The sequence below is a fragment of the Vanessa cardui genome, chromosome 22 (assembly GCF_905220365.1).
Source record: "Vanessa cardui chromosome 22, ilVanCard2.1, whole genome shotgun sequence".
In the NCBI taxonomy this organism is placed as follows: Eukaryota; Metazoa; Arthropoda; class Insecta; order Lepidoptera; family Nymphalidae; genus Vanessa; species Vanessa cardui.
In genome coordinates this window covers 659,108-676,490 of record NC_061144.1, presented here as the reverse complement: position 1 = coordinate 676,490, position 17,383 = coordinate 659,108, and the positions used below count along the sequence as shown (strand labels likewise).

The 17,383-nt window shown below is 30.2% G+C and overlaps 1 protein-coding gene across 1 annotated transcript in view; it reads left to right on the top strand.

Moving 5' to 3' along the window:
* Nucleotides 1-299: 299 nt before the first annotated feature.
* LOC124539467 (insulin gene enhancer protein ISL-1) overlaps nucleotides 300-17,383 on the top strand; it is a 52,786-nt gene continuing 35,702 nt past the window's right edge. Inside the window, exon 1 of the mRNA XM_047116864.1 lies at nucleotides 300-732. Coding sequence (XP_046972820.1) covers nucleotides 630-732 — 103 coding nt within the window. The 5' untranslated portion in view covers nucleotides 300-629. The remainder of the gene's footprint in view (nucleotides 733-17,383) is intronic.

Genomic DNA, 17,383 nt, shown 5'->3' with positions numbered 1-17,383 from the left:
ACACGGTAAGAAAAAAGAGACCACGGATCAAAACCATAAATCATGCTCATTATATTCGAACAGGATTATTTTTTACCGAAGAAAATGTTCAAAAAAGCATCAAAAGGCTATAAGGGGGGCGCCATTTTGTGAGGGCACCGTCGATTAGGGCGGGAAAATGGGAAGCTAGCGACGTATCGCGTGCCGGCGCTACGAAAGGCGTTCTGAAATTTGACCAATCCCGACGAAGGGCACTCTGCTCATGCGCTTTGGCGTCGATCCATAGAATTATAGATATAATACGGCAGTGTGGGCTTGGCCTCTGCCGTGACGAGATGTGCGTGTGCTGGCACAGACAGTTTTTTTTGTAAAAAAAAAAAATTATGCCGAAGTGCCTAATGACCGAGTGCGTTTTCCTTTGACATATTTTAGTGTAATTTTTATTTGTGATAGAACATATGTGTTACGTTTAGAACTGGTTTAGGTGTTTTTAGGAAATCTATATTTTTAATTTTAATTTAACAACAAAAATATATCAAAATTAAAAAAAATAACTTACTAATTAGAGAACGTCAGACGATTAGCCCTAGAACGCGCACGGCTCGGTCGTGGAGCGTGATACATCACGGGGACAGTGACCATCATCAGTGATGGTGATGGCCAGCGGCGGTGGCGGGCTGGTGCAGTCCCCGCCAGACATGTTGCACCATCACACCATCATGGACACGTCGTCTCACGTCGAAATGATGCCCAGTAAGTTGACTCTATATTTTTTTATCCAGGTCTATAGATTCCTATAGCTTTGTTCATATATATAGGTATGCCTTTAAGTATCTTAATTTGTATTTTAAAAAAATGGTGAAATGTAGGAAGGTTTATCACGCTTAGAAATAATAACTATTATAATCATAAATATCAACGACAAAGATGAATGCCATGTAGCAATAGATATAAAAAAAAACAATGACAAATATTTAAAAAAAAAACGATCTAGAAATTTCTAGATATAATTATGTAGGCTACAAACTTATTATTATATCTACAATAATAGTACTGAATACTGTTAAATGAATACATGGATAAAATATTTAATTGCGATAGGTATAAATTATTAAAAAATGGCAAATATTTTTTTTTATTTATAATTGTTTCAGTTCAATCAAAATGTGACACTAGGTATTTAACTAGACTAAGAGAAAAACTAAATAAGAAAAAGTAAAACACTATGTTTTAATCAAGCCTATTAAAATTTTTATTTTTCTAGATTAAATTATAACAAAACCTCATGCAAAAAAATACTTTGTTCAAATAGGGTCTTACAAGAAGTTTTGAATATTACAAGAAGAATTTAATTTGAAGTATCAAACGACACTTAGATAATAGAAAAATACAATATACTTATTTTATTGTATTTTTCATTATTTATATTTGTAGTGCTATTTGAAATAATTATGAAGATTATTTTAAATACACTGACTAAGTCGATAGGATTAGTAAGTTATAGCAATAATTAATTTATCTTCTCTATTTAAAAAAAAAAAAAAAACTATTTGAATGGAATAATAAAATTTCATGGAGCGATTAATTATGATAAAATCGAAACAAGATTATAATATTGATATATTGCTTTATAGAGTAATTAAAAAAAAAACAAAAAAATATTTTACAGTGACATAAGTACATATATTTTTGTAAGATAATAATTAATCTTATATTTCAAATAATACTAATTGATTGTATTTTGTTGTTGTTTTTATTAGGTATTGAGTAGGCATCGCATAGCGTTCTTTTGTGTAATTAAAAAAAAAAAACATTTGTCCACAATTCGATGACAGATATTATCTATGTTATAATATGAACTATTTCAATTTTAACAAATGTTAGTTTTTCTAAGGCCAATAATAAGTTAGAGTAGGTACTTATATTAAATAAATTATTAATTACTTTATCTTATTTAATATAATAAATCCATTTATTTTACTCTGTGAAAATAAAATAATAACATTTTTCCTCAAGTATAAGTTTGAAATATTTATAAAATAGATAGGTACAAGTGTATTTTGTATACCTAAGTACTTTTACACGGCTTTGATAAAATATCAAAATGAATATAGAAAAATCACACACAATAGAACAATCTCTAAAGTTACTTTAGTACCTTAATCTTAAATAAAACGTATAATTTAATCATATCATCCAAAATTTAACCAATAAATGCGAAAGGGGAGGTCTTGATTGATTTATAAATCGCGGGGAGGAATCAACCCCGGCGTTATTTTTGCTAATGCAAGCGAGACCGGCCATTAGAGGGTTGGGAGATTTATAGTAGTCGCTTTGATGTCGGGTTGAAATCGAGCAGACGAGAAATAATCCATTGCTAAACCGTACGGGATTCGAACTACCAGGTACCCAGATATGGGGTTACCAGTTTGTCAAGCCATGAACGCGTTAGCATTGGGCGAGGTTTTCCTTCTCTCTTTCAATTGTTGCTGTACGTACACTGTTGGAAGATTTCCTTATTATGTTATATATGTGTAAATTTAGTATTTAATTGAACCTTTTATTATGTTTGAACCTGATAACTTTGTAATCTTGGCATAAAAAATTAAAAAAAATATTTAATTTATGTTTAATCTGTACCCCACAAGTAGTTTTGTCACAAGATTAATTTTGATTTAAAGTTCCTTAAACATCCGACAAGAAAAACAGTAGTTACTCCTACAGCTAAATAACATAGATTATGTTTGAGTATATATTTACCTGCCGATTCGTCTTTATCAAAAAATATTAAATTTACTATGAAAAAAAGAGTTATTTAATATAAGTTGTTGGTCGCCCGCGAAATTTTGCGTTTATTTAAAATATTTTTTAGGTATATCAAATCCTATGACAGCTTTTGTTTTGAATTCATTTCATTGTAAGCTAATATAACCTTTTTAAAAGTTTTTTTTCATGTCAAAGTTTATTTAACCGGCTAGTAACTTTTGTATACTCTCTTAAAATATTTCTTTATTTAATTGTAACAATGTAATAAATTACAATCAAGATTTTTTTTCTGCACATCCACGGTTGGAGCTCTTCAAAATAAGACCATGGCCCATTTTTTCGGCAGCTATCGTCCCATAATCACCGGGGCAAAAATTTACGCTTTTAATATCAAAGATTGATAAAACTTCAATTTATATTTTCTATTTATTTGATTAATGTATTAAAAGTATTATAATTTAGAAAACTTGATTACATTGTGCACAGGCATCATAATGTATGTGAAAATATTCAGCTCAATCCTTTTAAAGGAACCAGTTTAAAATTCAGTTATTTTAGTTACATATAAGCAAGTGAAATTAAACAAGAGTATTGATAAAAGCCGTTTATTTGGTGGTAGGGCTTTGTGCAAGCCCGTCTGGGTAGCATGCACTCAAGTTAGCAATACTGAGTTTTGCTGTGTGCCAATTGAACAATTGTTGAAATTGAATGAAGGGTGAGTCAGTATAAAAAGGAGATAAGATTTCAGTTTCCAAGGTTGGCGCATTGGCGATATTGCATATGGCCAATGTCCAAGGGGAGTGACCAGCATCAGTCTACGTATAACGCTATATTATTCTACAAATATGAGAATCAAAGCAATACAAAGGCTACTAAAACCATCTCCGCAAAAACTTTTTATGTAAATTGGTTTAACATTTTTTTAAATTGTAACTATCATTATAAACAACGTAGGTATCTTTATTTGTTAGTTCAGTCCAAGAGATATAGTAATTCGAAATATGACTTAAAATATAAAGTTACAAGCCTCAAAGGCATGCTATAACAAAAATGCACAAAGACAAACAAACGCCTGCCTTTAGCGAGGTTTATTGTACGCACTAAGTAGCAGCACAAACACACAGCTTAACGGCTATTTTTAGATTTAACTCGTTTGAAGACTTGCATAGTATTGACTCGTGCTTATAGAAAAACTATATACAGAATGTTTTATTTAATCTGTGCTCATTATTATTCATCTATTCGTAGTTATTTTCGGCTGTTATTTTTATTAAGATTACAATTTATGCGAATATTTTCGAATTATTTACAGAACTGTAGTAAATACGTATAGATTAGGAACAAATAATTTATGCTACATTATATACTATCAAACCATTATAAATCTTCATGAATATAACATACGTTGAATATTTATATTAAATATCATCAGGATACTTTTTTTTTCTTCATTTAAAGAGTTTATTCGTTAAAACTAATATGCCACTCTGTAAAACTGACATTAAAGTAATTAAAGTTAAGTTAGTTAATACTACTTATAATATTACATTGTCTTTCCTATTACTAATTATATTATCTGACCTATTACTACAGGATACTTGTGTAGTTTTATTTTTGACAACATTTTCAACAAAAAATTGAAATAATTAGGAAAGAACTAGGTACTAACTTTTACTGAGTAATTACACAAAATAATATGCGGTATTTAAGCCTGGAAGGAAGCCTTAAGGATTCATGCCTTCTGTATCACAAAGATTAAAAATATCTAACGTTAAATACATCTATATTTAATATTATAAATGTGAAAGTAACTTTGCCTGTCGCTCTTTCACGACCAAACCGCTGAACTGAATTTGATGAAATTTGATATGAAGCAAACTCGAAGTCCACGGAAGCATATAGACTACCTTTTTTGCCAAACACATAACAAACACCCAAAAACGCGAGTAAAGCCGTGGCAATTACTAGTTTTAAATAAATAACAAATTATTTATAACAGTATGTATGGTGATTGGTATTTTTTATGTTATAAAAAGGTATCCGTGCGTTTATCTGTGATACCCTATACCTGGTCCTCATAAAGCAAGACCACCAGGGCAACTTTTATTGGTGCGAAGTCGGTAGCGTTCGCACTTACCTCCTAAACATTCGTCTCGGCCGCCGACACAAAAAAATACTACGGGAAACTCTATACGATGTTTGTGATTAAAATTTACTTATTAAAAAAAAAAAAAAAAACATTTATATTATAATTTCTTAACGTTTCAAAAGTATATTTTATTTGAAACGGTGTATTGCATTTTGATTATATATAACCGTGTTTTTTAAATACACGCATAATAAATAACGCTAAAAAATACTGAAAATCTTGTATTAAATATTTCTTTGAAAATATTGTTTTGCAAATAATATCAATGCAATATTTATTAGCATATTTTTTCAATTATTTACTTTAAAATTAGACCTGCCGAGCCATCATAACATATCCTAATCTTTATGTTAAAAATTCGTTACGAAGTTAAAACTATATTGTAACAATAACATTAGTAATAATTTACATAACATATATAATATTGCCTATTTATTAATAATTAGTAGTCCTGCGGCTACTAAAAGGCGGTGTGCTGGTATAGGTTAATTTAATTGATAAAAAATATATCCTATATGCTAATCCAGAGTATGATCTATCTCTGTGTCAGAATTCATTTGGATCTGTTAAGCCGTTTCAGTGTTACTGAGGAACAAACATTCAAATTGGCGCAAGTAAGATTTACAAATGTTACTTACGGCGTGGAAGCAATTTTAGTTGTGTTTTTTTAAACACTCTATTGTTTGTCACTTTTCCATCACAGGATACTAATTATTCTAAAGAAAAGCATTTTAATTATGTTTATTTGAAATGAGCTATGCGAGTTTCTTGCCGTTTCTTCTCGCTAGAAGCTGCTTTCCGAAACGGTGGTAGTATTTAATTATTGACGATTCAAAAACGCTTCATTGTGAAGTTTACTTGAGTAAAATTTATTTCATTTCTTTTCCGTCATTATTAATTCGAAATTCGGTAGAGGGAGTCAGACAGGGCCCTTGGTGGTAGGGCTTTGTGCAAGCCCGCCTGTGTAGGTACCACCCACTCTTTTCATTTTTGTGTTTCTGTTTGAAGGGTGAGTGAGCCAGTGTAACTACAGGCGCATAAATAGCATCTTAGTTCCCAAGGTTGATGGCGTATTGACGATGTAAGGAATACTTAATATTTCTTACAGCTTAATTGTAAGAAATATTAACTATTACTTACACCACTTAGGTCACCATCACCCATAGGCAATTAAGGTGGCCCATATGCTCGTCCGCCTACCCATTCCATAAAAAAAAGATAATTTCTTAACTAATACAATTGAAATAAATAACATGAATTTATTGTTATTTTACATATGGTTTACAGTCAATATTTTCTCTATTATATGTTCTTTAATTGTAGCTAATATCAATTAGTAGTTATAGAAGTAAATGTATTGAAATAGAAACGTGTCAGTGTTAATGGTAAGTCACGTGTCGGTATCTCTGATCAGCGCATCACTAATTTACGCCTATAGCCGGAAATCACTTCGGTCTTCGTCAATGCGGACCCATTTTTTTTTAAATGACCAAAGAGTTCGAGATTCTAATAGATTAGAAACGTGAATTTTATAATCGGAATATTTGAGCTATTGAAAATCTTTATGGAATATATTTACTGATTGTTAAAATAAAAAAACTACTACCACTTCCGTAAGGAATACTTCAGATCTGAGAACTGACGAGAAAAACCCAGCGTGTATTTTTGGTTTTTGCAATGCTTCACGCGTATATTTTCAAGTAAGAATTAATCTGTTTTATATTTCTTTAACTTCATGGCAACATTTTTGAATTGCCATTTTATAATATAGACCTAAAATGTGTTAGAATTTGCCTGAAAATAACCGGCGAGAATCTCAGTAGGTACATAGTTGCTTAGGTACTCTTTTCCTTATAAGCAATTTAAATAAGATTTAAGATTTATATTTATTTATTGTTGTGTGTATTATAATTATGTATGTTCTGTTATTGTTTATTTTTATAATTATTTTTTAGAATTTATAACGCTGTGCCACAAAAATAATATTAAAATTTTTTTGATACAAATGGTAACAATAATATCAAATAAAATTAGCGTTCGTATAGTGCATTAACAATTTCGTAATTACTTCCTCAAATTTTCAATAATTACGATCGACGCATGAACAAGACAATATTAAATAGCCGCAGGTGTGGCCGCTGCAGATAACTTGACAATATTACTGTTTTCAAATCTGTCTTGTATCTCAACGAAGATCGTTGCGCGTGAGGCAGACTACGTTCAGGGGATTAGGTAATGTTTTAGAATGAAAATTGTTTCATTATTAAAAACTGTAGATAAACCGAGACGTCTCAGTGGTAACACGTATATTTTAAGCGAGGATAACGGGTTCAAATCTGAGGTACAACATTGAGTTTTCGGAATGAAAGTATCGTGAGGAAACCTGCATGACTTGTAAGGCATTTTGTCCCTTACATTAGAATAGCAACTCATATACTTAAGATACATACAAACTATTATCACTCTTCATTACTTAACTTACATTGAATATTTTTATATTAAGCACAGCTTATACCGAGTCTCATGGAATAACTGTTCATTGTTAATGATTATCTTCACCTATAGTACCTATACACGCTGTATAAACGAATATATATGTGATACACACACACACACAAAGGAATAAAAAAATAGAAGCCTATATTATAAATGTGTGTTAAACCTTGCATCTGAATTTTAATCCAATCCAACTCAGCCGTTACAGAAATAAAACATATTTGAGATTTAGTAGGTATCTATATGAATTTCATAGAAACATGTACTTTTTTAATTACGCTGGTTTTAAAAATCAGTATACTTTAGTCAAATAGGATTTTAAAGGCTGTTTTGAATCGTCATTTAACTAAATTAAGTTAAGCTACCACCGGTTCGGAAAGTAGATTCTACCGAAAAGAATCGACAAGAAACTCAGTAGTTACTCTTTTTCAACATTTAAATATATCAAATCAAATCAAAATAAACTTTATTCAAGTAGGCTTTTACAAGCACTTTTGAATCGTCATTTAACAACCAAGTGAAGCTACCACCGGTTCGGAAAGTAGTTTCTACCGAGAAGAACCGGCAAGTAGTTACTCTACTCTGTAGTTAACTCAGTAGTTACTCTACTCTCTACTCTATATGTATATAAGTATGTTTAGGTAGTATTTCTATCGGTGGATGAAGTGTTAATTGAAGTCACTAACTAACTATCCGCGTGTACCGTCAACACGACACAGGTTCGTGAAAGCAGGACAAACAAACATACTCATCACTTTCACACTTATAAATAATACATGGTGTTCAAAAATAAACATTTATTTATTTTCATTACGATGTATACAACATCTATACCTTCATAGTATAATACCAGCATTTCCCACTTCTGAACTAAGAAGGCCTTCTCTCCCTTTGAGGAGAAGGCCTGGAACATATTCCACACCGTTTTTACAATGCAGGTTGGTGGAATACACATGTGGCAGAATTTTGATAAAATTAGACACATGCAGGTTTCCTTACGATGTTTTCCTTCATCGCCGAGCACGAGATGAAATATAACACAAATTAAGCACATGAATATTCAGTGATGCTTACATGGGTTTGAACCCGTAATCATCGGTTACGATGCATGTGTTGTTACCTTTGGGACATCTTGGTATCTTCACAATATATTAGATAATTAATATGAGTAAAATGTATAGCCTTACTGTGAAAACATTCGGCCTCATGTACACGATAGGAAGCCACCTACTTAAGCTCAATAATTTCGAGTGTGAATCCATTAAAAAATGCTGGTAGGCCATGGGGTATCGAGGGGGCCTAATGCGAACATATGTTTTGGAGATACGTTATCTAGTACAAACATACACTGCGGTAGTAAAACGCTAAGTAAACGCGAAATTATCTCTACGCTATAAAATGTACACCTGTAGTCGCTCGCATATGTTGTTTATTTTCTATTTGTATTTCGTTTTGTTACACATATTGGGGTTCTGTATACATATAAATATACTCTTACATATATACAAATGTTAAATTATGATACTTATATACTAATTAAAAGTCTTATATAAATTATTTTCCACCGTTCTCCTTAATCCGTATAGGAAACTTTAGCCCAGCTGTGGACGTGAACATTTTCAATAACATCTTTTGATTTTTTTTTAATTATAATTAATCATTTTAAAAATAGTTTTCTATGCTTTCATATCTATGTATATAGAATACCTTGTAGGTACAAAATGCTTGCTTAGTAATATTTTTTAGTAACATCTAGCATGTTACTAAAAAATATTCATACTGAGGATAAGAGTTTTTTGTGACATCGGGATGGAAGCTTCAAAAATCATCCACTAGACAAAGGCAGGGCATTAATTGATTAATGATAATTAATCTAGAACCACCCTTCCTTATTAAATATTCGTTCTTGACCAAACATAATCAAAAGGTCATTCTATGTCTTTCTCTATCAGCTAATTAAAATAGTGTTACCTTTAAATTCATATTCTTTGTTGAATGTTATTACTTCAACTTGTATTCCAGTTAACTTCGGGATAAATAATTATTATTTCATTAACCGATTTAAAAAAAGGAAGGTTCGGCTTTCCATATCTTCAGAGAGAACAAAAGTATTCATTTATTTTGTTGAGTCTATCTATAATTAGTAATAAATCGGCAGACTTTTTTGATACGGGCTTAAAGCTTCACTTAAAATAGTTGTTAAATGACGATTCAAAAGCCTATTCGATTAAGTATATTTTGATTTTGAATAGTTATACCAGGAAATGGTATATAATATTATTTATCATATAAGTAGTTATAGTAGTAGTTACCTTGCTTTATATTAAGATCATTTACCTCATATTGATAAAAATTAACTTACTATTACAATTTCGGGATTGAACTTGCAACCTTAAAATAAGATCCATGCATTCCATCCATTGATCCCTTTGATCAGTAGTCAATAAAATGTCTTAAATAATTTCGATAAAACTAAACTATTCGAATTCGAAATCTTCAAAGCGACTCCAATATTAAAATCTCATTCTATTCACAAACGCCTACGTACATTGTCTTAACACGTGACAATAATAAAAAAAACATCAACCGTATGTCATACGACATAAGGATCAATATGTAACAACAAACACACTGACCGTCGAACCGGAACTAGTAAGATCGTTATCAGTCCTTAAAATTGCTGGAACATGAGGCGCCGGAGATTTTGATCTAATTAAGCGAGAAATTAATGTTATTCGGTTTAAATATCGAACTGACCCGGTGGTAGACGATTGGACATTTTAATGTACTCCATAAACATTTGATTCGTAATTTATAATTGAACAGTTAAATCTAGTTGCAGTTATAGATTAAAAATCGAACGCACTTTTTTCGATTTTTAAAGTTCGAACGCTGTTCATTCGATTTTTAAATTCATAAAATCATTTTGATGCTGAGCTAAGTACATTAGTTTGATGAAATCCGATGCCTCTTCCGATGCCACAACAAATTGTGTTAAAAAAGTATTAAGTCTTTACATAACGTGAATTACTTTACTTTCTATTTTACATTAACATATATATGTATATAACATATAACCTTAGTTTCTATGGTGGGTTGTACTTTTGGATCTATATCGGTATTGATCGTAATTCATGGCATATTTTCACATCAGCACTTCAATATATACATATATAAGGAAACTAACTACATATATACGGTGACTTGAATATAGCAAGTTTTTAAAATTAATTTAAGTTTTTATGTTATCAGTAATCGTTATTACTTTATATTATTAATTAAATATTTTGTTACTATGTATATAGTTGAAAACATTAAAATACTTTAATATTATATAATAATATTACATTCTTTAATAAAGTATATTAAATAAATTACATACATTGTTAATAATATTAATGTTATGTTACATTTAGTTAAATACATTTATGAACCGAGTTAAGTTACAAATCCTAATAATAGTTATTTCAATGAAACCAGAACATTAGTTTTCAACAAGTAATTGCAACAGATTAACAAGATCGACTGCGTTGTATTAAACTTGTTACTTATATTATGCAAATTATTTGATTCTGAACGAATTTATTACATTATATAATTAAATAATACGAACTATTCAAAATTCGAACCGCAATCATTTTATGGAGTAATTATTTTTATATTTATATTTTATATTTATTGATATTTTATATTTTTTTTTGTATATTAACTTATAAATCCGAGAATATTTTATATACTTAACTGATCATCACTAAATTTAATCATCAAAGGACATAATATATTAATGGTTTATTTAAAAAAAATAAAAGGTTTGCAATACAATGCTATTGTAATGCTTCTTCGGCCTTAATACTAAAATATAATTAGAAATAGAAATTGTATTGTAAAAGTGAGTTGATTTGTTTTACGTTATACTACTAATATGTTTATGTTGTATACTTATTTGGCGGTGAGGCTTTGTGCGATCCCGTCTGAATACTAGCCGCTAATCAGGTATATTCCCGCTTCACAGCAATACTTGTATGTGTTCCGGCTTATACCCCCATACCCTGCATATGAGTTAGTGTAACTAAAGACATGAGGGATATAACATCTTAATTCCCGAGGTTCGTGGCAATTGAATGTGGTCAATGTTTCTGACAGAGCCAGATGGTCGGTGGTGATAACTTAACATCAGACCCATTTATCTATTAAACAATACAATAATAATGGAAATTAGAATACACCGGGTAAGCGGATAGAACAGCAGTCAGAAACTAGTTAAATATTATTAATGAAATACAGTGAAATTATTACAATATTCGTTGAATTATTAATAAATAATGGAACAAAAGTAATTGACTTATTTATGTAATTTGATCAGTGCAATACTAACCTTACTAGGTATGTACATATTTCTCTATAAAATTATTATACAAATCATGAAAAACTATACTTTTATAAAAATATAATATAATTTAAACTTGATCCTGAGTTACTAAAGTTATGAACGCGAAAGTTTGTGTTTCAATGTTGGTAACACAAATATGTTCAAACTACGTATACCAATATTATAAAACTGAAGAGTTTATTTATTTGGTTGAATGCGCTATTCTCAGGAACTACTGATACGACTTGAAAAATTCTCACTGTGTTTAATATCGAAGAAGCTATTGGCTATATACTACAGTCTATAACGTTATAACCAATATAATTTGTAATATAGCCGAAAGAAGTCGGAACGAACGGCTAGTTATACCTACTATACTAAAATTTGATATAGAACTCTACTGCTTTATAAAATACAGCTTACACGCTTGGTGGCATACAAACTGATACCAGTAACATCTAGTTTAAAATACAAGGAAAATATTTTTGATTACCTTATATTTATATTCTGCTTATAAACAAAACACGCATTCCAATAGTACTATGCCATGCTACAAGTGTACCCGTGACGCCGGCGTTTTGAACGGTCTTTAAAGCAAGCGCCAGCACTTGATTCATCAGATGTATGGAGTATGGACCAGTTATATATTTCCATTCGGTAACGGATAGGAGACGAGATGGCCCAGTGGTTAGAACGCGTGCATCTTAACCGATGATTGCGGGTTCAAATCCAGACAATCACCACTGAATATTCATGTGCTTAATTTGTGTTTATAATTCATCTCGTGAAGGAAAACATCGTCTAATTTCATAGAAATTCTGCCACATGTGTATTCCACTAACCTGCACTGGAACAGCGTGATGGAATATGCTACAAACCTTCTCCTCAAACGGAGGGGAGGTCTTAGCTCAGCTGTGGGAATTATTATAGGCTGTTGTTGTTGTTGTTGGTAACGGTTACTTTCACAATAAAACTTCTATATCATTGTTAATAACTTGCCTTTGTATTATTTATAAGAATATTCTTATGTAATTAAAACCTTTTATCTTAAAATCCAGACACATTATATATAAAGAATTCACACAAAGCAAACGTGTAAGTTTGTAATGTGCGTGTAATTCTTACCTTAACGACAATATCTTAAACTAGTTCAAACCGGTTACAAACATTTATCAGAAAACGAAAATCATGTATTTCAAAGTTAATAATAATACTTAAAATAGAACTAAACGCTGATAGTGACGCCTTAACATACAAGCCGATGTACTGACGTTCGGACGATAGGTCGACGGGACCGGTAATAATCAACGTCTATATATAGATATAATAGATAAAGCGTCTTTAGCTCAGTGGTAAGCGAGCTTGGAGATGATTCACAGGTTCGATCCTTAGAACTTCAATTCAAGTCATACGTTTATTTTGAATAAATATTCTATTAAAAGGAAGATGTATGTAGATGATAAAAAGGCGTGGAATTAATACCTGTTGACTTCCATGCAGGATATATTAATTTAAATAATTGTATTAACTAACATGACTGGATTATTTTAAATGTTGAAAAAGAGTAACTACTAAGTTTCTTGCCGGTTCTTCTCAGTAGAATCTACTTTCCGAACCGGTGGTAGCTTCACTTAATTGTTAAATGACGATTCAAAAATGCTTGTCAAAGCCCACTTAAATAAAGTATATTTTGATTTTGATTTCAGAAATGCTTAAAATATTAAACAATAAAATATTACACTCAAATAATTTAATATCAATTTTACCGAAACACCGACAAGAAACACATATCAATTTACAATTACAGCTAATACAAGTTTTTTTTTCGTGCAATTATAATTATATCTAGACAGATTTCCGTAATTTTATGTTATGGAGCAAGAAAACAAAAGTTTTAATAGAAAAATTTCGCTCCATTTAATACACTAAAATGGTCATAATATATCTAATATTATTAGACTTTATTGACCGGAAAGAGTGCTTTTTCTATAAGCTATGTAACCGTAGTAGATTATTACTGATAATAATTAACTAGAGTTATATTATTCTATATTGAATAAGGATTTTGACTTTGTATTATACTAATTTTGACGTTTAGTAAATCTTTGGTTGAATTAAACTTGAACAGTAAAAGTATAAGGCGAAATAAAGAGTTATTTTCATCACGAAATATTAAGATATCAGAAGGTAACCTAATTATACATATATGAAACATAATATGTATGATTATTTTAAATATTTGTTTATGGAATACTTAAAAATATTAGACAAAATCTGCTTAATAATGAAGATCACTTTATGAGTTTAAATTTTCGAATTTAGATTAAATATTTAAATTTAGAATTCCCTTAACGGTTACAAAGGATTCACTCGATATATTCGTTTTATCTCACACATAGCAACTTCAACAAAATTGTGATTTAAATTCAGAACAGACAATGCCGCGGGCTCATGATATAAAACCTTCTTTATCAGCTGCGTAAATTCTGTCAATTACGAGGTTGGATTTTCGCTTCGAAACAAAAAAAAAAGTCACCCCGCCTCGCTACCACTGGCGCCGGACTGAGATAAGGCCGGGTTTCGAAATCTTTTGTTTTTTTTTTTAATCTTATAGGTCTTTTATGGGGACACTCGATAAAGGGCGAGATTTTTTTTTAACCCGTTCAGTTTAGTGGGCTGGGATTATTAATCTATATATTTTACTATTGGTATTGTGTTATGGGAACATAGGTATGACTCAAGAAATAAAGAAGCATAAATTTTGAACGAATATGTCTATTATGAGACATGTCTTGATATACAAGGTAACGGCAGATATGTTTTTTTAATATTTCAAGTTGTTTTATAAATTAAAAAATTTACAACTGTTCTAAGGACATATCAACGCTAAAAAAACTTATTTATAATTATAGCTTAATTATATTTCTTTACCCGACTGTAAAATTTCAGACGGATAATGTTTTTCGACTTTCTGTGTGTGTGTCTATTTATACGCTCCGACTTTTGAAACGCCTCGTTAGGTTTTGACATGAGTTGTATTTAAATGAAGTCAGGTAGTTATTGTCACAGATTACTAATAAAAAAAGAGATGATCAAAGTCTATTAAGCGAGATACATTAATGTATTTAAAAGTCTAGTAACTATTTATATAATTACATATAAATCTTGTACGTAAACAATAACGATCAATTTTAGATTATTTCTGACTAACCTCAAATATGACAACTGAGAAAAATGAATTGTACGTTAGGTACAGTTCGGCAAAACCTAACTTATATTTATAAATCAAAAAATTGAAGATCATTGACCTTTTTTCATATATATAACATTTTATTAGAATTTATTTTCTACATATTTATACTCTCAAATATACTTATTAATATTTAATTCCATATTGCAGTAATAGTTTATATACTCAATACTATAAATAAAAACAACGTTAGAATGTCTGAAATAAAACAAAAAACTACAAACGTGTGTAATGACGAAGCAATAACTAATAAATACTAGAAAATATTTAACAAATCACCCAAATCTATCATAATTTACCGCAAACAACGCCCACTTTGACAGCTGTCAAATTAAACTGACAACTCCATAGCCTCGTGTGACGTCTATTTTACAACAAAAGCCTTTTTTCTCGGAGATTTTGACGATCGCAATTTTTTTTTCCGTAGCCATGACGTGTCGACAAAATATTTGTTATTTTTTTTTCAACATTGATAAGGTTGGCGCCGTGAGGATTAGTTCTGTTGTTTTTAAACTTTCTTTTTTAATTCTGTAGCATAAATGCGTCGAATATTATTACTCACTTCCAAAGGTAGTTCGACAAATTGTGAATTTAAGTTTATATGTCGAATTTAGTATAATATAAATTTACTGACACTTCTCAAGGTATGTTTAATAAAAGTGTTGCATACTACCTTAAAAATAAGTTATAATTAATAAATAAATGTATAAATATATAAACTATACATGGAATTTTTATATAATAATCAGTCTCTTTATTGTAATATATTTGTTCAAAATAGTGATTCAGATGTTAAATATAAATAATTCATTAACTGGAATAATTTAAAATGTTATTTTATTCTTGCAATAATTAAAATTCCTATCACATAACGAATTAAATTAAATACATCAAAATATTGTTCACATTATAAAAGATAGAACGAAGATAGTGTTCACAATTCGTTAAAAGTTATTTATTTGATTTTTATTCATAAACGAAATATATTTTATTTAAATAGTATTCAAATGTCATTTCTCTAGTCTATGGATATCAATTAGACAAAGTAGCAGCTCGTAAATGTTCCAATAGTAGGTCATATTTTAATAGTTAATAATTGGTAGGCAGCCTAGCGAATCACCTACATGATAATTGGTAATCACAGCCCATTTTGGCCATCAACACTGTGACACAATTCATCATTATATTTGGCAACTAAGATATTATGACACTTTTGTCTGTTACACTGACTTACTTACTCTTTAAGCCGGAATACAATAATACTGCTCACTGTACTGTTGGTAGAATATATGACAGTGGTACCTCACCAGACGAACTAACACTAAGAGCTATCAAGTAAAATTATCATACTAAAACGCAGGTATGGTAACAGCATGTTTTATGGGGTTTAATAATTATGATTCGTAGTGAAGATATATTTTGAACATATTCACAAGTGAAACTAAGATTTCTAAACATTATGACACAGAGTACGCCATTATTTGATTTAGGCCTTATTTTTTGTGAACTTGAAATTTGAGTTGAATTCGTAAAAACAATAGCTCGGTAACAATTTGAAACCGCTTATCTGGAACGAGCAATTAAAAATTGAACCTTAGTACCAATCAAAAGAGTTTAATTTCAAAACTTTCGTTCGTTAATAAAAAAAAACTAGGCGCCACACTTTTGTCGCCAGCTCTGATATCCGGTGTGTGAAAGAGAATTTTGTTTTTTTTTTACGTCTCCCGTAGGTCAGTGACCATAGTCGATATATTGTCTGTACTCGCCCTAATGATTTATAGGTCGGTGACGGTGGCGACACTACGATCTCTTGTTTTTTTATTTCGGAAGTCCAACACATGTTGCCATACTTATTAAAGGTATTGGTTTTCGAGAGTTTTTAAGAGGATCGAAGGAGGTTTTTGTCACGAGATCTTATTACGGATTCGTAATCTTTGTAAAAAAATCCTAATCATATTTGACATTAGTTAAAAAAAACCTAAAGCGTTTCAAGTTAGTATTACTTAAAAAGCAACGTACTTAGTAGTAGCTTTCTTAAACATTTTTTATTAAATTAATTACACGTAAATATTCATAATGTTTCATATTCTAAATAAATATTTTTAAACATTGTATTTTGCAGAGGTTCATTAAATCTAAATTGAACGACGACAGGTTTTATATGTATTAAACCTAATATATTTTGATGTATTGTGTAAAACTTATCTTTTAACACTATTTATTTATTTGTTAAACCCTGCTTCTAGTTCTAAACAAATTTCCAATCTAAATACTACCAACTACGCACTAACAGTAATAATATAGACAAAGAGAGATTTCTAAGGTATAATGAATGAGGGCATTCTGATGCTTCGATAAGGCGATCTGACACGAC